The sequence below is a fragment of the Caenorhabditis elegans genome, chromosome IV (genome assembly GCF_000002985.6).
Source record: "Caenorhabditis elegans chromosome IV".
Lineage (NCBI taxonomy): Eukaryota > Metazoa > Nematoda > Chromadorea > Rhabditida > Rhabditidae > Caenorhabditis > Caenorhabditis elegans.
The window spans coordinates 7,365,289-7,391,174 of NC_003282.8; the positions used below are offsets into that span (position 1 = coordinate 7,365,289).

A 25,886-nucleotide genomic window follows, 5' to 3' on the forward strand; every position below is an offset into this window, starting at 1 on the left:
GATAAATGTTTAACCTGCAATTCCTTATCATTTTTAATCATAAAACATTGAACATTTGAATTGATAAGTCTATAAATACTGAAAACTAAAGAAAAAAGAATGGATGGAAACCAAATGTAAAGAGTTGGAAAAAGAGAGAACAGTGAACATATAAGAATGGAATAGACGCAGACACACAAGGAAAGATAGGGCAAAGAACGAACATGGGTTATGGGAAGAGGAGGAAGATAAAGATGGTCCAAATTATGGAGGAGCAGGCCAAATGTTCAAAGTACGAGAGCAAAGGTCACATTATAGTAGAATCCTTATTTGATCGAAAATGTTTCCTACTGAAACATATAAAAAACAACGAGTATTGTACCATGTCCAGAATAGATTTCCAGGAATAAGGATATATCTATAGACCAGGAAAATATAAAGAACAGAAGATTAAAATATACCCGATTTCTAGATATCAAACGGTGCAGGAAACGATTACAATTTCAATATTTAGAAGAAATTGGAGAAGCCTTATCTCTCTATTTGGATATTCAAACTTCAAAAATATTTTTCAACATTTTTTCTCAAGAAATCATCTCGACCAAAAATATTTGTGCGGATGTAATACTAAGAACTAGAATAAACATATTATTTCTTTTGAGAAGCTGCACTTTTGAGGAAACAAAATAATATATCGGAACCACGATTTGCCAAAAGTTTTGCGAAATACATTTTCTTAAAGTTTATTTGCATCATTATTTGAAAGAAAATGTGATGAATATAATAAAGCAATTGTTTCACTGTTGGCAATGGTCATCAATGTTTTCATGTTCCAGAATTTGTAGGAAAATTCCTTATTGTAATGTTTAATTAGAGGATCAATAAAACTTGTCTATTGTTTCAAATTAATTATTTCCAGGAAGTCTGAAACTAGAATGAAGTTTTCAGAAAATGTATCGAATAATATGAAAACATCGTAAAATACAGAATGTTGTAAACACTATTTTACGTTCTCAATTGAGCAATATTACAGAAATGGAGATATAATTTCAAATTTTGATGCCAGAAATTGCTGCCGTGGTAGGCACGTCGTCTGCCGGACTTGCCACATCATGCCTACTTGCCTACATTAGTATCTTGGCGTCGAATACGGTATTTGGTGTTCGTATTTTTATATTAACTTGTTAATTTACTTTTGTGAAAAGCATTTATGTGCTAAAATGGCAGGCTTACCATCAATTGTATAAAATAAATATATGTTTTGGATTTTAAATCAGAAACCAGAAAATCAATTACCGCAGATCACTTCATATTGGCCATAGAAATAGATTTTTTTTGTTTCTAAAGATTAGAAAATTAACTAGTTTTGACTGTTCCTCTCGCCACAGTTTTGAATATTTCAAAGTTCATTAGAACTCAATGGTTTAGATTGAAACCACATTACACAGTTCTAACCTTTTCTCATAGACAAAAATGTTTTTAGGGAAAAAAACACAATTCTAAAATTGTCACATCTTTGAGTATTTCATAGACAAAATAATTTCAACTTCATCCATATTTCTCTATTTGCAGTGTTCCATCTCTTTCTTTTTGTTCAATTTGTCCCTTGGGAGAGTAAGGCGTTAGAGGACAACACCTCCTTTTTTGCTCTAACTTCTTCTCCCGACCACCAGTACCACAACTGACTCTATCTTTTTTTCGTCTCTTTCTTAATCCAAAACACGAAGCTCTTTTAACACTATTTAATGAATCCAGTTACGTGCAAAGTCCTCTCAATCTCATAATTATTCATCCCATCTTATATAAGAAACTTTTTATTTTCACGGCAGTACCTACCAATATCTAATATGAATTACTCATTCAACAGGACCTCTATTTCTTTTTTTTTTCTTGTCATAGACTTTTTATCGTTGTCAGCTTTTTCTCTCCATGATGAATTGATTTCCTCGTTTCAAAAAAAAGAACAGTTGTCTAATCTGATAGCAAAATGAAAAATAGTATTGGAAAGACAAGGTGATAAGTGAAAATGTTATCACTTGTTTATTTCAGAGCTTTTTGACTGATCAAGCTGAATTTGTGACACTTTTCACAAAAATCGAGGAATTTCTTGAGTTTATCTAAATACTTTTCTAAATCTAAATAAACTGTTTATAAAAATTAAATTTTTTATTTCTGAAACTCATAAACCGTAACAACATCAGAAAAGTAACCAAAAACATTTTTGAGTAGACTAGATTCAACAATATTTTATGCTCATGAAAATCGAATAAGCAGAAATAAAAATTCTGTTAAAATTAACTTTTTTAAACAAGTTTATTTGCAATTGGATCCTTGATGATCGCCGACTAAATCTGTCCATAAAAATATAATTGGACGTTAAATATTCAAGCTAGTCTCCAATATAAATTTCCTCCAGACATTTCTAATAGTAAGGCATACATGCCTGCCTGATGCATGTCTGCCTGCCTGCCAAGCTCGCGCCTTGTTTTCTGCATTTTTGTGCCCGCACCGTATATCGAGCCGGACTGGAAGACATTTTTGTGCATACGAAGGCCTACTCTTGCCTACGTTTTCTAGTTTTCAATTCTAGTTTTGACTTTCAGTTTTTCAGCCCAAAAACTAGCACGCTGCTGATAATTAGTAAATGAATTATTATTTTTCGTTCATAAATTATAAGTTCGCCATGTGACAAACCTCCCATCCATATCTCCGGAAGTAAAGTTTAGTGTTTTAATTACTCTCTGCTGAATCTTCTTTTTTTTATTGTGGGATCTCTGAAACTGAAAACATATGTAGGACGATTCCTAGTTTCTATAAACTTTTTTATTATTTGACCATTGATGGTTTAAGAACTCAAAATGAAAAAAAATATTTGAAATGTTTCATTAAAACTTTCTTTTTTTCATTTCATACAAAGTTCAAATCTCTTTACCATTATTTGAACTTGAATATTACATTCAAAGATCACCCTGTCTAGTCCAACAGGAAATATTAAAAAATCATAAAAATATTTTTTTGAACTAAACCCTGTTTCCTGTTCTAAAACTGCGTGCAATTTCTAAGAATGAAACTCTTTCCTGTCCGTATTTATCCACCCGAAAACTCTAATAAAGCCAGTTGCCCGCTGGCCTTTCCATCGTATAAATACTTCAGTCTCTGACCCAAAAAAGGGAAAGGAAGTATTATTTATATATGACACCCACATGAAATTTAGCAATCTATTATACTTAACAATTACTCATTTCATTCAATTATCTCTTTGTATTGACTAATGGAGAGGAAGTGTAAAATGTAGAAAAATACCCGAGGTTCCGGAAGATTCTGCAGATCTTCCTAATTCATGAGAGTATAAATGCTAATTCAAACTTTTTGGAAAGTGACTATTTAACTAAACACCATTTTTCTAAACTTCTGTATATTTTGGCGAAAATTGATATTCCAACCCGAGTCCTTTAATTGGACAAATATCCTCTTACCTCATGTATGCTCAAAAATGTGTTTATTGAAACGGTAATTTTTTTTAGAGTTCCAAATTAAAATTTTTTGATTTTCAAATTTTCGATTCGTCTCAAATTCACTTCTGTATGACAAATAAATTGTGTACTGTTTTGCATTCAATATTGTTTCAATTTAACAATGTCGAAGGTGTCTAGATCTTGTATACTTTTTCAACAATAATATACGGTTTTGTAGTATTCATTTGCTGAAATGTACATAAATTGAAAACTTGAAAGTTCATAAAGAGTTCACAATTTTTATACATCTTTCCCTTTGACCTCCTAGATTCGTGCACTTCCGGCTAATCATCTAAATGGTCAAAGTCTAATTATTCACCGTCTATAAACGACATATCTAAATGTTAATTTCGTTGAGCAACTGTTGCTTTTCCTACTAATTCTAGTCTTGAACGTGATTATTTGATTTTAAAGATGACCTTTTCTTTCAAATCTACACAAAAATTCCATATTCAAATTTCAAATCACGTCATTTAAACACCCATCAAGGCTATCCGATATTTGCATTCAGTTGACTCTTTAGTTCGAAAAAGAAATGTTTCTCATCTCCACGAAAGAACATTTGAGGCACTATCGGTCTAAAAAAAATAAATTGAATTGAGCTCTGACTCTCGTTTTTTTTGCTCCGGTTTAGAAGACATTTCCCGAAAATAGACAATGGCTAGAATAGGATAAAAGTGATCATTCAAATGTGATTGGCATGTATTCCGTTGCACTTTGACCCCCTCTCCACAGAAAAAAAAACATTGTTTTCTTTACTGGATTGACATGTGATAGACAATTACTACGAGCATCTCAAGAAACGTGTTCTACAATATGTCAGGCTATTTTTTTTTTGTTGGAACAATAAAGTTTTATTGGCATTAAAGAGATTTGATCAAAGTTCCCAGTTGTTGAGTAACACTGTGCTCGGTGTAAATAAATTAAAAAATCACATTCAATATTATATTTTATTTTATTTTAGCTAATATTATATTTTAGTAACTTATAGCAGAAGCAAATTGCGCTCTTGGTAAGGAACATCAACAGAAAGAAAACCTATTTTTCTCAGTCTAAAAATCAATTTGGATGGTCTAGGCAGTCAGAAGTATGGAATTTATAAAGTTTAAAATCTTTTATCAATGAAAAAAAAACAAAAAACACGAATGGCTTCTCTCTATTCTTAAAATCTGGTATTTTTCCTTTTACTATTCAAAATTTTTAAAAATGGTTCAAATAACAATATCAGATCCCGCCTCCTCGTTAAGTTTAACATTTTGATGTTAGAATTAAATAATGTTGGTCGCAAAACAAAAAATTGACTGACCACAAAACAAACTTTGATTCTCTGACTTGGACTATCGAAGTTCGGGAATTTTTTATAAATTTAGTTACAAACATTGAAACTACAGTAGACATTCCCTGCCAGTCCCGAAAATTCTATTATAAACGAAGTATTGCATCAAAGTTCGTCACATAAAAAGGGCAAATCGTATATTTTTCGTACTACCAGCTGATGAAAAATCCAGCTGTTTCGTATTTTAATAAAATTTGGCTCGACGCATCAAGGAGATAAAAGACACAAACGCCCTGCTCAAATTGAAGTATAAGTTTTGTTTTCATTGGAATTTTGATATTCTCATAATCATTTTGAAAACCGGTGTAACAACACATTGAAGAATATTTAGTGAGGCTACTATTTTCAGAGCGCAATTTGCTTCTGCTATAAGTTACTAAAATATAATATTAGCTAAAATAAAATAAAATATAATATTGAATGTGATTTTTTAATTTATTTACACCGAGCACAGTGTTACTCAACAACTGGGAACTTTGATCAAATCTCTTTAATGCCAATAAAACTTTATTGTTCCAACAAAAAAAAAATAGCCTGACATATTGTAGAACACGTTTCTTGAGATGCTCGTAGTAATTGTCTATCACATGTCAATCCAGTAAAGAAAACAATGTTTTTTTTTCTGTGGAGAGGGGGTCAAAGTGCAACGGAATACATGCCAATCACATTTGAATGATCACTTTTATCCTATTCTAGCCATTGTCTATTTTCGGGAAATGTCTTCTAAACCGGAGCAAAAAAAACGAGAGTCAGAGCTCAATTCAATTTATTTTTTTTAGACCGATAGTGCCTCAAATGTTCTTTCGTGGAGATGAGAAACATTTCTTTTTCGAACTAAAGAGTCAACTGAATGCAAATATCGGATAGCCTTGATGGGTGTTTAAATGACGTGATTTGAAATTTGAATATGGAATTTTTGTGTAGATTTGAAAGAAAAGGTCATCTTTAAAATCAAATAATCACGTTCAAGACTAGAATTAGTAGGAAAAGCAACAGTTGCTCAACGAAATTAACATTTAGATATGTCGTTTATAGACGGTGAATAATTAGACTTTGACCATTTAGATGATTAGCCGGAAGTGCACGAATCTAGGAGGTCAAAGGGAAAGATGTATAAAAATTGTGAACTCTTTATGAACTTTCAAGTTTTCAATTTATGTACATTTCAGCAAATGAATACTACAAAACCGTATATTATTGTTGAAAAAGTATACAAGATCTAGACACCTTCGACATTGTTAAATTGAAACAATATTGAATGCAAAACAGTACACAATTTATTTGTCATACAGAAGTGAATTTGAGACGAATCGAAAATTTGAAAATCAAAAAATTTTAATTTGGAACTCTAAAAAAAATTACCGTTTCAATAAACACATTTTTGAGCATACATGAGGTAAGAGGATATTTGTCCAATTAAAGGACTCGGGTTGGAATATCAATTTTCGCCAAAATATACAGAAGTTTAGAAAAATGGTGTTTAGTTAAATAGTCACTTTCCAAAAAGTTTGAATTAGCATTTATACTCTCATGAATTAGGAAGATCTGCAGAATCTTCCGGAACCTCGGGTATTTTTCTACATTTTACACTTCCTCTCCATTAGTCAATACAAAGAGATAATTGAATGAAATGAGTAATTGTTAAGTATAATAGATTGCTAAATTTCATGTGGGTGTCATATATAAATAATACTTCCTTTCCCTTTTTTGGGTCAGAGACTGAAGTATTTATACGATGGAAAGGCCAGCGGGCAACTGGCTTTATTAGAGTTTTCGGGTGGATAAATACGGACAGGAAAGAGTTTCATTCTTAGAAATTGCACGCAGTTTTAGAACAGGAAACAGGGTTTAGTTCAAAAAAATATTTTTATGATTTTTTAATATTTCCTGTTGGACTAGACAGGGTGATCTTTGAATGTAATATTCAAGTTCAAATAATGGTAAAGAGATTTGAACTTTGTATGAAATGAAAAAAAGAAAGTTTTAATGAAACATTTCAAATATTTTTTTTCATTTTGAGTTCTTAAACCATCAATGGTCAAATAATAAAAAAGTTTATAGAAACTAGGAATCGTCCTACATATGTTTTCAGTTTCAGAGATCCCACAATAAAAAAAAGAAGATTCAGCAGAGAGTAATTAAAACACTAAACTTTACTTCCGGAGATATGGATGGGAGGTTTGTCACATGGCGAACTTATAATTTATGAACGAAAAATAATAATTCATTTACTAATTATCAGCAGCGTGCTAGTTTTTGGGCTGAAAAACTGAAAGTCAAAACTAGAATTGAAAACTAGAAAACGTAGGCAAGAGTAGGCCTTCGTATGCACAAAAATGTCTTCCAGTCCGGCTCGATATACGGTGCGGGCACAAAAATGCAGAAAACAAGGCGCGAGCTTGGCAGGCAGGCAGACATGCATCAGGCAGGCATGTATGCCTTACTATTAGAAATGTCTGGAGGAAATTTATATTGGAGACTAGCTTGAATATTTAACGTCCAATTATATTTTTATGGACAGATTTAGTCGGCGATCATCAAGGATCCAATTGCAAATAAACTTGTTTAAAAAAGTTAATTTTAACAGAATTTTTATTTCTGCTTATTCGATTTTCATGAGCATAAAATATTGTTGAATCTAGTCTACTCAAAAATGTTTTTGGTTACTTTTCTGATGTTGTTACGGTTTATGAGTTTCAGAAATAAAAAATTTAATTTTTATAAACAGTTTATTTAGATTTAGAAAAGTATTTAGATAAACTCAAGAAATTCCTCGATTTTTGTGAAAAGTGTCACAAATTCAGCTTGATCAGTCAAAAAGCTCTGAAATAAACAAGTGATAACATTTTCACTTATCACCTTGTCTTTCCAATACTATTTTTCATTTTGCTATCAGATTAGACAACTGTTCTTTTTTTTGAAACGAGGAAATCAATTCATCATGGAGAGAAAAAGCTGACAACGATAAAAAGTCTATGACAAGAAAAAAAAAAGAAATAGAGGTCCTGTTGAATGAGTAATTCATATTAGATATTGGTAGGTACTGCCGTGAAAATAAAAAGTTTCTTATATAAGATGGGATGAATAATTATGAGATTGAGAGGACTTTGCACGTAACTGGATTCATTAAATAGTGTTAAAAGAGCTTCGTGTTTTGGATTAAGAAAGAGACGAAAAAAAGATAGAGTCAGTTGTGGTACTGGTGGTCGGGAGAAGAAGTTAGAGCAAAAAAGGAGGTGTTGTCCTCTAACGCCTTACTCTCCCAAGGGACAAATTGAACAAAAAGAAAGAGATGGAACACTGCAAATAGAGAAATATGGATGAAGTTGAAATTATTTTGTCTATGAAATACTCAAAGATGTGACAATTTTAGAATTGTGTTTTTTTCCCTAAAAACATTTTTGTCTATGAGAAAAAGTTAGAACTGTGTAATGTGGTTTCAATCTAAACCATTGAGTTCTAATGAACTTTGAAATATTCAAAACTGTGGCGAGAGGAACAGTCAAAACTAGTTAATTTTCTAATCTTTAGAAACAAAAAAAATCTATTTCTATGGCCAATATGAAGTGATCTGCGGTAATTGATTTTCTGGTTTCTGATTTAAAATCCAAAACATATATTTATTTTATACAATTGATGGTAAGCCTGCCATTTTAGCACATAAATGCTTTTCACAAAAGTAAATTAACAAGTTAATATAAAAATACGAACACCAAATACCGTATTCGACGCCAAGATACTAATGTAGGCAAGTAGGCATGATGTGGCAAGTCCGGCAGACGACGTGCCTACCACGGCAGCAATTTCTGGCATCAAAATTTGAAATTATATCTCCATTTCTGTAATATTGCTCAATTGAGAACGTAAAATAGTGTTTACAACATTCTGTATTTTACGATGTTTTCATATTATTCGATACATTTTCTGAAAACTTCATTCTAGTTTCAGACTTCCTGGAAATAATTAATTTGAAACAATAGACAAGTTTTATTGATCCTCTAATTAAACATTACAATAAGGAATTTTCCTACAAATTCTGGAACATGAAAACATTGATGACCATTGCCAACAGTGAAACAATTGCTTTATTATATTCATCACATTTTCTTTCAAATAATGATGCAAATAAACTTTAAGAAAATGTATTTCGCAAAACTTTTGGCAAATCGTGGTTCCGATATATTATTTTGTTTCCTCAAAAGTGCAGCTTCTCAAAAGAAATAATATGTTTATTCTAGTTCTTAGTATTACATCCGCACAAATATTTTTGGTCGAGATGATTTCTTGAGAAAAAATGTTGAAAAATATTTTTGAAGTTTGAATATCCAAATAGAGAGATAAGGCTTCTCCAATTTCTTCTAAATATTGAAATTGTAATCGTTTCCTGCACCGTTTGATATCTAGAAATCGGGTATATTTTAATCTTCTGTTCTTTATATTTTCCTGGTCTATAGATATATCCTTATTCCTGGAAATCTATTCTGGACATGGTACAATACTCGTTGTTTTTTATATGTTTCAGTAGGAAACATTTTCGATCAAATAAGGATTCTACTATAATGTGACCTTTGCTCTCGTACTTTGAACATTTGGCCTGCTCCTCCATAATTTGGACCATCTTTATCTTCCTCCTCTTCCCATAACCCATGTTCGTTCTTTGCCCTATCTTTCCTTGTGTGTCTGCGTCTATTCCATTCTTATATGTTCACTGTTCTCTCTTTTTCCAACTCTTTACATTTGGTTTCCATCCATTCTTTTTTCTTTAGTTTTCAGTATTTATAGACTTATCAATTCAAATGTTCAATGTTTTATGATTAAAAATGATAAGGAATTGCAGGTTAAACATTTATCAAATTCAGGTTTTTTCTTTTAGTTTCTAGTTGTAAGTGGAAACGTTTTTTGAATGGTTCTAAAACCGAGTTTTTGTCTGTTAATATTGTTTAATTTTTCTTTTTCATTTCCGTCATTTACGTGGCAGTTTTTTTTTGAGTTCCGATTTCCAATTCTTAAACATTTTCAATTTTCAAGGTAATTCACCGATTCGGTTTCAAAAATGGCCGGATTTAGTTTAGAAGAATCGGCTGTAAAAATACTTGGAGTGACAATTGCCGTCATTGGTGCAATTTATTTAATTTATCCACCAGGACTTCTCCTAATTCCATTATCTCTTTTCATCTTTTCCTACACCACGAAAAATGAAAAATGTTCCAGTAAAAATGTAAGTTTTAGAATAATTTGTTCGATTAGTTATATGCAACCAATTGCAGGTCGACACCTTCTTTTCCGGTTTCAAAATTGGTGGACATCGTGGAGCACCGAAGAGTTTTCCAGAGAACAGTATGGCTGGATTTGCACAGGCAAAAGCCGATGGAGCTGATTTGATAGAGTTTGATGTGGCTTTGACAAAAGATGGAAAAGCTGTTTTAATGCATGATGATGATTTGGATAGAACTACGGATATGAAGGGACCAATTAGAGATAAAACCCGTGCTGAACTAGATCGTTGTGATATTTCTGCAACTTTTAAAAGAACTGCACCCGGGTATGTTTCAGTTTTTTTTCATGAAAAATTAAATTGAGTCAGTTTTTTTAAAGTTTAGTTTATTATGTATAGTTCGATAATGTTTGAGTTTATACTGAAAAATATACTAACGCATTTGATTCCATGAGCGGATCAAAACTCTCAGAATAGAGAGTTTGAAAAAAAGTACGAATTTTATTTTTTATTTTCCAGAGACCACTGTCGTTTGGCTACCGTATCTCGTGAACGTGTCCCAGATATGGAGGATGTTGTTAAATGGGCAGTTGAGAACAATACTCGAATGCTTTTTGATGTTAAGGATTCCGATAATGAGCTCGTTGATCAAATTGCCAATCTTTTTCAAAAATACAATCTCTATGACAAGGCAATCGTATGCAGTTTCTTCCCTTGGGTTGTATATCGTATCAAGAAAGGAGATCAAAAGATTTTGACGGGTTTGACGTGGCGTCTCAAGTTCTGGTCTTACCACGACATTGAGAATATCCGTCCAAGATACTCGGGACCAAAACAAATGCTTTTTGAAATGATTGATGTTGCTCATGTTTGGCTTCTAAAAAAAGTTACTCCTTGGTATCTTGGAGCTGATCTTTTGCTTACGAATAATTTGGATATTTCTCAGTAAGTTTAATTTAATTTTTAAAATTAAAAGAAAAAATTCAATATATTAACTCAAGAGCCTTGATTATGGATCAAAGAAGACGTGGAATGCGTGTTGCCGTGTGGACTGTAAATGATATGGCTGAAATGCATTGGATGCTCAAAACTCTCAATATTCCAATTCTCACTGATTATCCAGAGCTCACGACTCAAGCTGCTCATTTGGAAGAATTGCAGAAGAGAGACTACATGCCAATGCACAAATCTAGTTCTGATTTGTAGATTTTCGAAGTTTCAATTTCTATGTTTTGTTCAGTTACTGAATTAGTTCCAGAAATATTACGAGTTTTATGATTAAATGAATGTTATATGGTATTGAAATTTGACTTGCAGGATTTTATTTTATGCAAAAATTTATACAATATATACAAAAATGGCCTCCTTGCATTCTCAAAGTAACAAAAACATGAATCAACAATAGAACAATTTTTGAATGATGATAAATCGTTGGTCCTTTGAACCTATAAAAGATCTATGATACATGACGAAAGATAGAAGACGAAAAGTGAAGTTGACAGTTAGAAACTGTGGTATCTTTCTTTTCTTTTTAATTTTTAGTATTTTTCCAATTTCTTCGAATTGGCAAAATGCTGTACGGAATCAATAGATTCCATATTTGTGCATTTATTACTTGGCAGTTTGCCAACTTTTTTGCTGGACAGAATATTTTTGGAATCTATTCGAATAATGTTTCAAAATGGAAATGTGGAGATTCGAAACCAACAAAAGACTGTAATATTTATTTATCCTGTCCTAAAAGTAACTTAACTTTTGTCGATCCTCCATTCCAATCAGCTGCAATTGAGTTAGTTTACAGAATAATTTAGTTTTTCAACTATAGAAATTCTTATTCTAGATTTGATTGGATATGTGGTTCTTCAGTATTTTATCAGTCATTCTTTTCACAAGTTCAATATGTTGGAGTTCTCATTGGAACACTTTTATTTGGCTCATTGTCAGATCGATTTGGAAGAAGACCAATTGGGATTTTGGTGATATCGAATGCAATATGTTCAACATTTGCCAGTGGATTGGCTCCCAGTGTTAAAATTTTGTTTCCGTTGAGGTGAGCTCTACCAAACGATTATAACAGTAATTTATTTAATTTGGTCAATTTTAATTTCTTTAAAATACATTTTGAAACATTTTTCGTGATTAAAATTATCATCGCTCCAGAACAATCACTCCGCAAAAATTGCAAAAATGTCGCAGAGTTGGGCACCCCCTTTCTATAGTTTCTGTGTTTTTTTATTTATTTTATGAAATACAAAATTGAAAAAAAAATAGTACCCAGGCAAGCAAACAGACTTCGCTGCATTACAGTGTTAACAAATCTAAATTTTAGTAAATTACTTTCAGATTCCTCGTTGGTCTGTCAATTGGTGGAATGTTAGTAGTAATATGTGCATGGATAATGGAAGTAATTCTCCCTCAACAAAGAATGGTAGTTCGTGGATTTTTCAATTGGGGATGGACTAGAATATTCCTAACTTCAATCTGTTATTTCACTCGTGAATGGAGACTTGCCACGTATGTCAGTTCACTTTCTCTGATTCCCGCTCTTCTTCTCGTCATTTTTGTGATACCTGAATCACCTGTTTGGCTACATAGCAGAGGATTTAAAGCTCGAATGATTCAAAGTGAAATGCAAATTGCTCGAATTGCTGGAGTTCCTTATGTCCCAGTACAACACAAACTGGTCCGTCCAAAAAGTTTAATGGATACATTGAAAACGAAAGGAATGTTCAAGAAATTATTCATTTTATGGACTATGTGGTTTATTATTGCAATTTGTGGATTTGCAAACGATTTAAGCTCCGGCACTTTGGCGGGCGATTTGTATCTCAATCAGCTGTTCTTTGGAATTTTACTTGTTTTTTCCAAAATGTTACTGCTATTTGTAGACACATATTTTACAAATTTCAAGAGAAGAACATTACATCAAGGATCTCAAATAGGAACACTTTGCTGTTTTATCATTCTTACTACTTTTATGAGTATGGATTATCATGTGGGTTTTTAATTTTGCGTTTTCAAAAACTTTTTCGAAAAACAAACCATTTTGAATAATACCAACTTTTTTGTATATTTCCAAAGTTTGAATTCAGGGAATCGGAGTTCTTATCGTCTATCTGATTGGAACAACATTTATCGAATACACATGGGATGCCTGTTACCTTTGTGCTATAGAACTCATGGAGACACCTTCAAGAGCAAGTGCAACTGGATCATGTTCTCTTATTGCAAGAATTGGAATGATTCTAGCACCATTCCTAACATATGCAAATACTTGGTGGTCTCCTGCTGTTAATGTTACTGTAATTGTATTGGGAAGTGCTAATTTACTGATTTCATATTTCTTTTTGGTCAGTTTTCAAAACTCAATCTGTATCAAACAAACTAATTATTTTTTAGCCCGAATCCAAAGGAGTGAATCTCGACGATGTACACGTGAATGATGATGATGAGAATGTTCCAGAAAATACGCCAATGGTTCAGAAAGTTCGAGAATAATTCTGAAAGTTCCAACCCCGTAGAAAATTTATTTTAAAGTTTTTATATAAAATTTTCAATTGAATAAAGTCATGCAAAAAATATAATGTTTTCTGGTTTTCAACAGATGACGCATGTTCAATGATATTTTCAAGTCTGACCTATGAATTTTGAAGCATATGACGGAAGAAGTGAGATGATTTATATGAAGCTTGATTTCTGTCATTGAAATCATTTGCATACGCAAGCGTGCACTTAAAAAACTCAAAATAATTTTATGTTTGATGTATCTATGAAAGAAAATTTAACAGTTCATCATCAAAACATAACAACTAATTTCTAATGGTAAATCATTTGAGACTAATTTAGTAATTTTGGCTTACCAGACTTTCCAAAATGTTGAGCTTTTTGAAGGATTTAGAGCCAATAGATTGTTGTAATACGAATATATTAAATATATTAAACAAAATTAAATTATTAAGTCCTTAATTTTAATCCTTAAACTGCAAATAAAATAATTTAAAACTTCCCGAAACAGGTTTTTGTTACAATTGATGCTGCTTCATCTTTAACTGATAAAATCTTAGTTTTTTCTTATAGTTTTGTAGGGTTTTTTTTAAATATGACATCTCTTCGTCCAGTTTTTCTTTCAACTTTAAGTTATTAAATTCTTTCTCTGAAAACGTAGGAAATTTACTGCCTACAGTTGTCATTCTAGCAATTCATAAATTCTCCCGAGATTGACCAGAATACAAAACGTACACAACATTTATGTCAAATATAAAGTGTTGATGAAAATAAATTTGAAATAAAATTGGATTTTACAGATTTTCTTCGTAGTTTTCCTTCAAAAGATGAGTAACGGTTCGAAAAATATGGGAATCTCGCCCACATAAATTAAATATTGGCAAATAATCATTGACTCCAAAATCATTGACTACCTGTTCTCAATGCCTACCCTTGCTCATTGCCTACCTCTTTCTCATTGACTACTTGTGCTCATTGCCTTCCTGTTTTCATTGCCTTCCTGTTTTCATTGCCTACTTGTTGCTCGTTGACTACCTTTTCTCATTGCCTACCCATTGCTCATTGTCTACTCGTCTTCTTCATCAGTCAAAAGGCACGTACAAGGACCGTATTCCAAATATTTACAATCTTTCAATTTGTGCACAACAGTTCGGGCAACAATTAGTAGTAGCTGAGTCATGTTTTAATTTATATTAATTTTGATAGGACACGCAAAGGCTGGGCAACATTCATTATCCATCAACATTAATAGCAACAATAGCAACAAAAACAACAATTAAAAATTTGAAAAAAAAAGTGGCAAAGAACGTAAAATCAATAACAATGAAATTTGGCATAAGAAATTCATTCGGAGTCGGAGTCAATCACTCGTTTTCTGCTTTTGAGCATATAGGAACATGACGCAGTAGTATCAGACGTGTCAGACAAAGATGCATTGGAGTTGATGGTGGCTTTCGATCTAAAAATGAAATAACCTCCAAAACTCTCTGAACTGAGTATTTTCAAACTGGCGTATCTCAAAAAATACACATCTGGAAAACAAATGACCAACTAACAAAATGATCAAAAATATTTTTTCTTTCTAATTAGTTTTTATTTTAATACACCAACTTTTTGTAGAGTAACACGGAGTCAAAGCTATTTTTCCAAAATTCACAAAAATTTTTTAGAACTCTTTTGTTGTACCCTTTATAACTCAACGTTCATTGAATTTCAAAAGATAAATTTTGTTGAATAGTGAGTGAAAAATATTTTTCTACATTTTACCAGTTTTAAGTTTTCGGATATTTTCATGTTCCGCCAAGTTACAGACCGTTTTTCAAAAAAATCCAATTTCGCTTATAAAAATCTTCATATTCAATGTATCGACTTGAAATTTTGAAAAATAATCATTTTTTTTGATGTCTCTACAATGTCCTAAAAATCTTTCAAAAAACACTGTCCATCTCCAAAATCGTCCTTCCCTCCAAAATAAAAAAGTGGACCTTTGCCTTCCGAAAAATGGGCGAAAAACTGAAATTGCGATTTTTGGGTCGAAAAAAATATTTTTAGAAAGCTGAGAACACGCTATTTACGAATTTCATGTTCATTTTAAGTGATTTCTTCTCTTGAACGACCTAAAAATTAAACAAAATTAACATAATTTTTATTTTCACGTGAAATTTTTTAAAATTTGCATTAAAACAATTGAAACACTGAGCAAATTACCAAAAAATTTCACGTGAAAATAAAAATTATGTTAATTTTGTTTAATTTTTAGGTCGTTTAAGAGAAGAAATCACTCAAAATGAACATGAAATTTGTAAATAGCGTGTTCTCAGCTTTCTAAAAATATTTTTTTCGACCCAAAAATCGCAATTTCAGTTTTTCGCCCATTTTTCGGAAGGCAAAGGTCCACTTTCTTATTTTGGAGGGAAGGACGATTTTGGAGATGGACAGTGTTTTTTGAAAGATTTTTTAGGACATTGTAGAGACAGCAAAAAAATGCATATTGTTCAAAATTTCAAGTCGATACGTTGAATATGAAGATTTTTATAAGCGAAATTGGATTTTTTTGAAAAACGGTCTGTAACTTGGCGGAACATGAAAATATCCGAAAACTTAAAACTGGTAAAATGTAGAAAAATATTTTTCACTCACTATTCAACAAAATTTATCTTTTGAAATTCAATGAAAGTTGAGTTATAAAGGGTACAACAAAAGAGTTCTAAAAATTTTTTGTGAATTTTGGAAAAATAGCTTTGACTCCGTGTAACTCTACAAAAAGTTGGTGTATTAAAATAAAAACTATTGAATTAGAAAGAAAAAATATTTCTGTTCATTTTGTTAGTTGGACATTTGTTTTCCAGATGTGTATTTTTTGAGATACGCCAGTTTGAACAATGAGCAAAGGGTAGGCAATGAGAAAAGGTAGTCAACGAGCAACAAGTAGGCAATCAAAACAGGAAGGCAATGAGCACAGGTATTCAATGAGAAAGAGGTAGGCAAAGAGCAAGGGTAGGCAATGAGCAAGGGTAGGCAATGAGAACAGGTAGTCAATGATTTTGGAGTCAATGAGTATTTGCCTACACTACTTCCTAGTCTACGATTGGGTCACGGAAAGTACATGGTTAAAATTAAAAAAAAAAGTTTTTAATGCTCATTTGGATAACAAATTATTACCACCAAACTTTAAAGACGGTAGTTTAATAATTACTACGCCTTATAAAATTTTTTTTTTCAGACCAACTCCAAATAATCTATTAGTCATAAATAAATGCTCAAAAAACTCATGAGAGCAGAAGTAAAGTGGATGTTCCCCGGAAGTCGTTGGCGACGAAAAACGCGTGTCTCTCTTTTTCCATCTTCTGAATTGCCCAACAACGACGGATTCTCGTTTTTCTTTGGAAGCGTTGCCATAGATACTCTCTCTTTCTCCTTTTTTGACTACAACCAGCATGCTCATACACACTTACACACTCCTCCCATTTTCATATCAAGTCGTCTTCAAGAAAATGTAGAAAAAGAAGAAGAGAGGAAGCGACTCTTGATTCTTTTATAAGTGTCAAGAAGAAAAAGAAGGCGATGGTAAATGAGTATGCCGAAATTATGGTTTTCTGGTGAAAGTGATAATTATAAGTTAGAAGATGAAGAAAAAGGTTTGTTAAAGCTTTATTTTATTTTTGAACTTTGTTCCTATCCAATTTCTACGTTTCAGCGTCAGCAACGTATTCTTCTCTGCGTACTGGTATCCTAAGCCTCACACCTGGTGACCAAAAATGTCGGTTATACTGTAGTGGTCCCCGGTGTAGATTCTGTATCGTAGTAACTGGTCAAACTGAAATTCAAGCAATAGATGGTTTATATTCAACATGGATAACATCTGATATTCTTGCAATGGCACGACTTCAAGTTGAACACTTTGACAGTTTGGGAATTGTGGAGAAATTCAAAACGTAAGTTCTATCTCAATTTGGTTGATAGCGGACTGATGATTGGAAACGATCATATTCTGTTATTCATAAACATTGTTCCTATTCTTTAGAAATGGAATACAATCAGTCATAAATCTTCAAGAAAGCGGAGAGCATTCATTCTGTGGAAGCGGTAATCTGACAAGTGGATTTAGTTATGATCCAGAGAATTTGATGAGAAATGGAAGTGAGTTAACTTTATATTAAAGAATTGATAAACGCTCGATTGCAAGTAGGCACGTTCAGGCCCACGTGTCTGTCCAAAAAGATGTAGATCGCCTTACAGGCTGGAATGTATTTTTCGTCTATGCAAAAAAAACCTGACTAGATCACATTTGGATTTCTGTTTTTTGTGACTACCAATGTATTTGGGATTAAATGTTTATTGAACGAGTAGGGTCCAACGAGAAAATATTTCCAACATTTAAATAATAATTTTTCTTCTAAACATGAGTTGAAAATATTTTGTCGACATTTTCCCAATGTTGTCTATTTGGCAGAATATTTTATAAAGAAACTACAGAAACATGACCATGAAAAACTTCAATGTGCAACAGCTTCTTACTTGTCTAATGAATGAACTACGCTTTAAATTATTTCCATTTTTCTTCAGTTTATCACTACAATTTCCCACTCCCCGACTTCCAAGCATGCACACCAAATCGTCTATTGGATATTGTCAAAGTGGTCGATTTTGCATTATCCCATGGAAAAATAGCAGTTCATTGTCATGCGGGTCACGGAAGAACTGGAATGGTGATTGCTGCATGGATGATGTATGCTTTGGGAATGTCTCCGAGTCAAGCAGTTGATACAGTCAGAAGTAGACGTGCAAAAGCTGTTCAAAGTAAGGAACAGGTGAAAACATTGCATGAGTTCAGAGTAAGTTCGTAATCATATACAATCACAAAAGTTCTATATTGCAGCTTCTAATAAGGAACAATGGAGGGATGATTATTCCTAAAAATAAAATGACACATATTTCGGAATATGTGGCATACAATCAAAAGTTTATAAGTAAACCAGAATCTAGATTATACGGTAAAATTCCTAAAGTAAGTATTTAAATTTTCTAAATAAATAAATAACATATTTTCAGATAGTTTACATTGCAATGCGAATAACACTTCAAAAAATGTATTCATCAGTGAATTTCGAAGTAGAAAACGATTACCGTATGAAAATTAAATGCGAAGGGCCATTACCTGAAAATAAATCATTCGATGAACAATTATTAAATGCTCAATTAAATGATGATGATCATGAAAAAACTCATTTTTGGTATATGGATCAAGTGAAGAATGGGCTCTCAATATCTACAATTAGTCGTCAATTAGAGGTTAGTTGGTGAGAGAGATTCAGGAAAATGTTAATCTGATTAAAATTTAGAATGAAGATTTTCGAGATATTATACGTCTTCTTGATTTGTTCTTTCATTCGACATTTCATCAATTGACGCATAAAGAGGAAATATTTGCAGTTTTACAGAATTGGGATCAAACTGAAAAGGTTAGAAATTTTGGAATTGTTGAGCAGATGTACCCGAAAAAATGATTATTTGATAATATACATTCAATGTGAAGAATTGTTAGTGTAGATTTTGTATAAACAAAAAAATAAAATTCGAGTTTAGTGACTTGCATGAAGATATAATTGACAGTTTAGTGAAAATAACGAAATACGTATTCCACTTATCGCGAACTTGAAACAGTAGATTTTAGAACGCAGTTTTTCAAAATAACATGATTTCAAATTATCAGTTTTGCTCTATTACTCCAAATTCCATTTTTTCAGGATTGGTCTCCAACGTTTTGGTTTTTATTAAAATGTATCCGTGAAATGCCTATTCCTCTTCATTTGGCACTATCACGTCTTATTTCCAAATGGTTCCTACGTTCTGAAGTGGAAATCGCGTCACGCATCAAACACATTTTATCATCACCGGTTACTTCAAACGAGTAAATTCAATAAAAGTTTTTTTCGAGAAATAAAAAAAAATGAAATCATTAAAAAAAAAAAAATGAAATCACTTTGGCGGGAAGTCTTTGCATCATAAAGAAACAAAGAAACGGGGAAGGCAAGTAGAAATAGAGGGGAAACGATTTGGATGAATACTGTTTACATGCGATAAATCGTTGGGAATACGGAGAGAATGAGAAGTACAAGTTGAACTGAACATGGAAAAGTTGCACTTTAATTGAGACAGAAAGCAGAAACAGTGATGGTTCACAACCGAAAATGACTGGTATTCAGGAAAAAGAAGAAGAATGACATGAAATGGAACAAAAATCATGACCGGAATGCGTTGGCAGAAGGAATTGGAGCTCGGCGATTTGATGGCTCCAGAAGACGTTCAGTCATGTCTTTCTGAAAAAAAAACAAGTGCTTTTATTTGAAAAAAAAATCACAGATTAATTTTTTTTTGAAGAACATCAAGTTATTTTCCTCAAAATTGAGGACAAACTTCTTTTATTTTTTAAACATTTTTTGTTGGGTCCTTCTTTTTTTTTTGAGAAATCAAAAAAAAATCTTCGCTCTTGGATTTTGCAATCGAAAAAGCGACGCCCTTGCTCCAATAGTGTTTTTTAAATTTACTATTTTTAAACTTGCTCTTTTCTTAAAAAATAAAAAAAAATCCTCCTAGGCGTGAAAAGTGGGAGGGGAAAAAAATTGAAAATTTGCGTTTCGTGAGACAGTTTAAATAATTATTTGAACATATCTTTTTTTGTTTTTGGTAAAACTTTTCTCTTTTTTTTTCAAAGTGTGCTCCAAATTTGCATAACTTACCAATGCCTCCAATTCTTTAGTGGACACCATTCCATATTCAGTCACAAAAAAGTAAAAATGTTTATAAAGGGTATTGGCGTGTGGTTCAGCACCCAATTCTCGAATCCGATCGAAATGATGAATGTAGACGTGCACGAAGACACGGAACAAGCGAGTGAGAATCTTTTTGCAAATTTGACGGAAATCTTTTGGAAATGATACATCTGAAATAATCAATAAAATTAACTATATATATCGTACAAAATCAAATCTTACTTGTGCTTGATGGGAAGATGTGCTCATCATTAATGCGAACTTCAATCCAATCCATTAGCAGCTGAAACAACGGTGTATCAGTTTACCGAAATCACACAATTGTGAGAAGGGTGCAAATAGAAAGAGAGGGGTATTAGGTTACAGAAAACGCAAAAACAAACCTGCATGTACTGCGGAGCAGGGAGTCTTGTCGGTTTTTTATACTCAATACCATCCTGCCACAAATATTCATAACGGGATCCTCCACACATAGTTGGGCAAGATTCACGAGTGCATACATCAGAAATCGTTCCATACATCAAATTAATTCGATTGAAAAAGTCAACAGCTGAACGAAAATTCAGTTTTAAATTTAAACTGGACCATTTTTGTTGAAACTTACTATGTACAGCCAGCCAATCATCAAAGTTCTCACTTGGTGGCAGTTTGACAGCATGACGAAGATCTACACCCGAATGAAGAGTTGCTTCTGCTTGTTTGTGAAGACTGTAGCGGAGTGTACCTTGTGGAAACTTCTTTTTCGGACGGAATGTCTACAAACAAAATACTTTTCGTTCAATTTCAGAAAATGGTAATTTACGCAGCTTGGTCCCAAATGCCAAGATATCACAAAAAATTAAAAGAAAACACTCATTAAGTTTGAAAAAGAAAACTACTAATTTCGGTAAATTTTCAATTTTCTAATGTTCCTAATTTGAATTACAGCGCATTTGTCTTTAAACCACGCACATTTTTCAGTGCCGGACTTTGGTTTTTATCAATTTCGATGCAAAATAATGTTTTTTTTCTTATTTTTAATAAAGAAAAAAAGCCAACAAAAATATTTATCTCAAATCAAAAATTTGTTTTTGATTACCTTATGCTTGTTGACCTGCAGAAAATCGAGAAAACTGGCCATAACTGCAAACAATGGTTGTGGATCCTTTCGTTTTTCGTCTCCACCGGAAGAGACGATGGCGCCCGAAGGCGGTGAAGTTCGGCGTGGAGTTGACGGCAAAATTCCCGATCTGCAAGAGAAGGAAGGTTTAATGAGTCGTAAAACTGGGTTAGTGGTGAACTAAATGAAAGCAAGCGAAGTTCATTGGCTCACTTTTTCAAACGAATAAAGAACATCATCATGGTAGTTTTTCATAGAAATTGTGGCCGAAAAGTTGCGAAACGCGTAAGGAATTTTAAATTTTCTGATGAAATCGCATTGTCTCGTGAATTCTATTTTTGAATTCACCGCTTCCCGTTCGGTTTCCGCATAGAAACACACAAATTTAACGAATTTATGAGATTTCGGAGATTTACCTGGATTTCCAGATCGGATCAGTAATGAAGTCGGGATGAAGAATGAAAGGATTTTTAGACTGGTGGTTGGTGGGAAATTAGCGAATTTTAATGATGGATAGGCTGTGGCGCGGCACTCTCTCACGCAGTTGGCCCCGAAGAAACAGAAAGAGAAGAGACATACACACAATGAACATCATGCGTTGGGGACGAAGCAAAACGAGAGAGTATTGGGATAGGGGGATACGCAGAGAAGAATAGGTAGCAGTTGAAATGGATGGAGAGATGATAGAGCAATATAGAATGTAGATACGCAGACAGTGTGAGTTGCGGGAGGGCATGGATTGTGTGTGTGTGTGTGTGTGGCAACGAGGATTTGATAATGAGCAGTCATGAGAAGGACCAAGAGAGATGAGTGCAAATTGGGTGAGAATCTATGATTCCGGAAGTTGTCGTAAAGCAAGCATTTTGAATTTTATTTCAAATATGCAATGCCTACAGTAACCCTAGTAGGTCTAGAAGGTTCACCACCGTGGAGTACAAAAATCTCGATTTTCATTTTTAGACTTTAATAGCACAAAACAACCGAAATTCGTAATGAGAAATTTTGAAAATTTCTCAAAAAATAATTCTGGCGGGTCAAAATTTTCGATTTTAGCTGAAAATATAAATACCCTTTTCAAAACTTTGATCCGCCGTAACAATTTTTTGAGAAATTTTCAATACGTCTCATCACAAAATTCTCCACTTTCAATCGTCCATAATCTACAAAACATCATTTTTCAAAACTTAAATATGCAATAACGGTTAAAACCAGAATTTTCGATAGAACTACGAAGTTGTATATTATATAATTTTTGGAGAACCATCGGAGTTTTCCAATCTCCAAACATAAAATCTCTATTTGAATTGGGAACTTTTGATGACTCAATAGTAGTGGGCAAAACTTTTGTGGACTTTACAACTTCAACGGCATAGTTTTACTTTTCCAATACAAAACAGGAAAATAAGAACAACACACATTTAATGGTAGCCGGAAGAGAAATGAGGAAATTATGAGGGTACTTTGGCGTGGGCTTTCTAGCTTCAGTTTCTCATTCCAAAAGAGTAGACATTTCTGATGTATTTCATTGAAATAGGTTTTGCATGACCAACTGTTTTTTCAATGTCCTCGAACGATTTCCCAGGTTGAATGACATTTGAAGGTGACAATTGACAATGGCCGACACATTTTATTTGCATCTCATTATCACATCATTCTGTGAACCTACAGTACCCTTTAGACTGTCAGTCTTCTTTTAGAAATTGCACTCTTTCAAAAGATAAATTCGACGTTTTTAAGTCTCTTTTGGAAATAATGATCGACATAGAAGCCAGACATTTGACGAAAGCTGGCCAAAATCATGGACTAAGAACTTTTGATTACGGACAAATCTGTTGAAACTAGAAAATGAAAATATTTTAATGTTTTTGGAAATAAAATTGAATAATACGTTCAGAAATTGTAGTAAAAGAAGAACGAATAAGTTGACAGAACTTCACAGTGATGATTTTGACTGACAGCCGGCCTGTGTCAATGTCAAAAATCTCTACGGATTCCGGATTGAAAAATCAGCGTTTTCTACTAAAACCGAACAAGAAAGAGGAACGTTCAACGAAATTTAATGGATGTTTGCCTTCGAATCATTGCATCGCATTCAGAATGCCAAATGAGTCGAATATGAATAATCGGTAGTGAAAAACTTGGAACAAACCTTTGTTTTGTAGGTGTGTCGCCACGTTGAAGTGCCTCCGGAAGACCATAGCAGTTGAGAAGAGACATGGAGAAAGGGAAGCGTTCTGAAATGAGAAGAAAATTATTGTTGGATGAAAAAATATGTTTTCAAATAAATTAAGGACACGTGGACCGGCGTGTGTAATCAATTTTAAATCATTTTCAAAAGAATTTCTTTCTAATCTGTAAATTTAGAACCCTTTCTGCGTTTTCGGTAATCCAGGTTTTCTGGTTATCTCGAAAAACCGGCAAAATATGGGAGAAAAGATTTATATTCAAAAAATTTCAATATTTCACATAAACTAAAAATTTAAGTTTTTTAGATTTTTTTTCAGGATTTCATTATAGAGGTTTCTCAAAACAAAAGAATAAAAATCTGAATATATTGGAAATGTTCGACATGAAACGTTTCGCAGTTTTAAAATTGAAGTGAGTAAATTCAGGTTGAAAGTCAAACATATTTCTGAAAAATAATGAAAATAAAACTTTTTTACGTCCGTTTGAACTGAACTAATGGGGTTATTCAAGTAGTGTCGTGAAATTGAAAAGTGTATTTCAATACACTTTTTGCCTTATTCAAGTAACATCAAAAACATGTATTTCAATACAGTTTGTGACGTAATTTCGCGACATTTCTCGACATTTCTCGACATTTTTCCACAGTGGATTTATCAGAATTGTTCTCCTTCGACGGCAAATTGTATGGATTTTCACCCGCGGGGACACCTTTCTCTGTGTTTTTCATTCAGTTGTCCGCTTTCTGGTTGTCGCATAATGTCGAGAAATGTCGAGAAATGTCGCGAAATTACGTCACAAACTGTATTGAAATATATGTTTTTGATGTTACTTGAATAAGGCAAAAAGTGTATTGAAATACACTTTTCAATTTCACGACACTACTTGAATAACCCCATAAATTAAAAAAAATAAAAACTCCAATTTTCCAGGAGAAAAAAAAAAAAATAAAAACTAACAGGAAAAATGTTTTTTACCAAACAAATAAATCGTCGTAAGATTTGGTGTATTTTGTGCACTTAGCCTACCGTAACCCACGGTAAAATGCAGAATTGTGGTTCAAATCATTTTAATTTTCCCACGATATATTTTCCCACGCTGTATGTTCTTCTCGGCTATTTTTTGCTGTTTTATTTGATTTTTCATAATTTTAAAATATTATAATTCTTATTTCTTGAATTTGTAGTAGATGATGCAAAAGAGGGGTCGCTTTAAAAGCAGATTAAATTCTTCCATGTCTTATGTGCTCATTTTCCGTTCGATTGCCCATTTGAAAACGAAAAAATCTGCCGCTTCTCTGGTCTTATTCGTCGTGGATCGTTGTCGAGCAGCTCTTCTCCGTCGTCGCGCGTCTCGGCTTTTCCATCGTTTTTTCTGCGCCCTCTAGTTCTCTCGCTCCCTTTATTTTGCTCGCACTTGGCTTCATGCCAGCTGGTCCCCTCTGCTTTTTGCATACTATCTAATTCAGACCCCAGTCGCTTGCATTGGGAAAGGCCACCTCATTGAGCTCTGTCCACAACGAGTTTGGACCCAGACTGGCATAAAACCATATGCCTATGAAATTGTGTAAAATGTTTCTTCTTTCTAAAATCAGTTCGCAATTATTTCGTTCCTTGTTCCTTCCCGTTCGAATTTTGAATCTATTCTCTCTCTCTCTCTCTCAAGTTCCTTCATTTCCCGCCAAGTGTTTCTCTTCATTGCGACTTTCGACCAGCTGTTCGAGCAGCTCCTGTATCATTTTTTGCTACGAATTTCTTCACCAACTGCACGTAAACTGCTACTTTAGTTATTTGTTATATTTTTGTTGTGTTTAAAACTGAAGAGGTCACCGGAGCGAACATTTTCTAGAAAATTCTATTGTCGCACAGACAACAATATAATGTCTAGAAAGAATGCGATTCTATTCTGAGAGGCTGGTCCATCATAAAGTGACGAAAATGATTATGTGCGAGGGTGTGTTTTGTTCGTCTCTTCATCCAATCTTCTTCTCTCGAACCTCTTCCGTTTCTTTCAGCTCGAAAATCGCAAGAAATAGTCTATAAATAATCCAGCGAATCACTGAAAGACTGATGTTTTGTCTCTTTTTGATGTATAAAAGTGCTTGTTTCTATCAGTCTTTCGAAAGATTTTGTTGAAATATTGTATTCTTATTCTGTGTAGGTTACTGTGTGTCACTTTTGGCGAACAAAGAAAGTTCAACCGGGAAGAAATATTACCGTAGCATGTTCTCTCCGTTTTCTCTCACTTGCTTTTGCACTTTTGGTCTCCTCTTTATTGCATC

The 25,886-nt window shown here is 33.0% G+C and overlaps 4 protein-coding genes and 3 non-coding genes across 8 annotated transcripts; 3 read left to right on the forward strand and 4 right to left on the reverse strand.

Annotated features, from left to right (window-relative positions):
• Window positions 1-9,858: 9,858 nt before the first annotated feature.
• On the forward strand, window positions 9,859-11,347 carry T12B3.3 (GP-PDE domain-containing protein). Its single transcript, NM_068775.4, has 4 exons — window positions 9,859-10,048; window positions 10,098-10,372; window positions 10,565-10,990; window positions 11,047-11,347. Exons 1-4 carry the CDS (start codon window positions 9,884-9,886, stop codon window positions 11,249-11,251), a joined length of 1,071 nt encoding a protein of 356 aa, NP_501176.1. The 5' UTR covers window positions 9,859-9,883; the 3' UTR covers window positions 11,252-11,347.
• A 175-nt stretch (window positions 11,348-11,522) lies between these two features.
• T12B3.2 (Major facilitator superfamily (MFS) profile domain-containing protein) lies at window positions 11,523-13,623 on the forward strand. Its single transcript, NM_068776.6, has 5 exons — window positions 11,523-11,834; window positions 11,886-12,095; window positions 12,389-13,040; window positions 13,138-13,395; window positions 13,445-13,623. The coding sequence occupies exons 1-5, from the start codon at window positions 11,617-11,619 to the stop codon at window positions 13,541-13,543; spliced, it is 1,437 nt and encodes a 478-aa protein (NP_501177.1). The 5' UTR covers window positions 11,523-11,616; the 3' UTR covers window positions 13,544-13,623.
• A 3,142-nt stretch (window positions 13,624-16,765) lies between these two features.
• On the forward strand, window positions 16,766-19,508 carry ptp-8 (TYR_PHOSPHATASE_2 domain-containing protein). The gene is made up of 8 exons (NM_068777.3): window positions 16,766-17,187; window positions 17,247-17,484; window positions 17,574-17,689; window positions 18,116-18,384; window positions 18,429-18,557; window positions 18,602-18,841; window positions 18,892-19,011; window positions 19,297-19,508. The coding sequence occupies exons 1-8, from the start codon at window positions 17,127-17,129 to the stop codon at window positions 19,462-19,464; spliced, it is 1,341 nt and encodes a 446-aa protein (NP_501178.1). The 5' UTR covers window positions 16,766-17,126; the 3' UTR covers window positions 19,465-19,508.
• Window positions 19,146-19,166, reverse strand: 21ur-10817. Its single transcript, NR_056176.1, has one exon.
• Window positions 19,468-23,655, reverse strand: mob-3 (MOB kinase activator-like 3). 2 transcript variants are annotated; one of them, NM_068778.4, is made up of 7 exons: window positions 23,571-23,655; window positions 21,401-21,551; window positions 20,927-21,077; window positions 20,706-20,872; window positions 20,545-20,605; window positions 20,290-20,492; window positions 19,468-19,869 (listed from the first exon to the last, which is right to left on the reverse strand). In NM_068778.4, the coding sequence occupies exons 1-7, from the start codon at window positions 23,636-23,638 to the stop codon at window positions 19,792-19,794; spliced, it is 879 nt and encodes a 292-aa protein (NP_501179.1). In that variant the 5' UTR covers window positions 23,639-23,655; the 3' UTR covers window positions 19,468-19,791. The 2 variants fall into 2 exon arrangements, with proteins under 2 accessions (NP_501179.1, NP_001294204.1); NM_001307275.5 differs by lacking the exon at window positions 23,571-23,655 and adding an exon at window positions 21,838-21,980.
• T12B3.10 lies at window positions 19,664-19,736 on the reverse strand. Its single transcript, NR_101931.1, has one exon. It is a non-coding gene; the product is annotated as an Unclassified non-coding RNA T12B3.10 (non-coding RNA).
• A 1,331-nt stretch (window positions 23,656-24,986) lies between the features above and the next one.
• Window positions 24,987-25,131, reverse strand: T12B3.8. The gene has a single exon (NR_056177.1). It is a non-coding gene; the product is annotated as an Unclassified non-coding RNA T12B3.8 (non-coding RNA).
• Window positions 25,132-25,886: the final 755 nt, after the last annotated feature.

Bases quoted from the DNA above. Each gene is read 5' to 3' on its own strand.
- mob-3 (NM_068778.4), bottom strand. From the start codon at position 23,638: ATGTCTCTTCTCAACTGCTATGGTCTTCCGGAGGCACTTCAACGTGGC. The intron at 20,873-20,926 runs GTAAGTTTCAAC...ATTTTCGTTCAG, and splicing joins TGATTGGCTGGCTGTACATA to CTGTTGACTTTTTCAATCGA. The intron at 19,870-20,289 runs GTAAGTTATGCA...TTTTTTTTTCAG, and splicing joins CTAAAGAATTGGAGGCATTG to AAAGACATGACTGAACGTCT.
- ptp-8 (NM_068777.3), top strand. From the start codon at position 17,127: ATGCCGAAATTATGGTTTTCTGGTGAAAGTGATAATTATAAGTTAGAA. The intron at 18,385-18,428 runs GTAAGTTCGTAA...TCTATATTGCAG, and splicing joins AAACATTGCATGAGTTCAGA to CTTCTAATAAGGAACAATGG. The intron at 18,558-18,601 runs GTAAGTATTTAA...ACATATTTTCAG, and splicing joins TATACGGTAAAATTCCTAAA to ATAGTTTACATTGCAATGCG.
- T12B3.2 (NM_068776.6), top strand. From the start codon at position 11,617: ATGCTGTACGGAATCAATAGATTCCATATTTGTGCATTTATTACTTGG. The intron at 11,835-11,885 runs GTTAGTTTACAG...TTCTTATTCTAG, and splicing joins TTCCAATCAGCTGCAATTGA to ATTTGATTGGATATGTGGTT. The intron at 12,096-12,388 runs GTGAGCTCTACC...AATTACTTTCAG, and splicing joins AAAATTTTGTTTCCGTTGAG to ATTCCTCGTTGGTCTGTCAA.
- T12B3.3 (NM_068775.4), top strand. From the start codon at position 9,884: ATGGCCGGATTTAGTTTAGAAGAATCGGCTGTAAAAATACTTGGAGTG. The intron at 10,373-10,564 runs GTATGTTTCAGT...TTTATTTTCCAG, and splicing joins TTTAAAAGAACTGCACCCGG to AGACCACTGTCGTTTGGCTA. The intron at 10,991-11,046 runs GTAAGTTTAATT...TATTAACTCAAG, and splicing joins AATAATTTGGATATTTCTCA to AGCCTTGATTATGGATCAAA.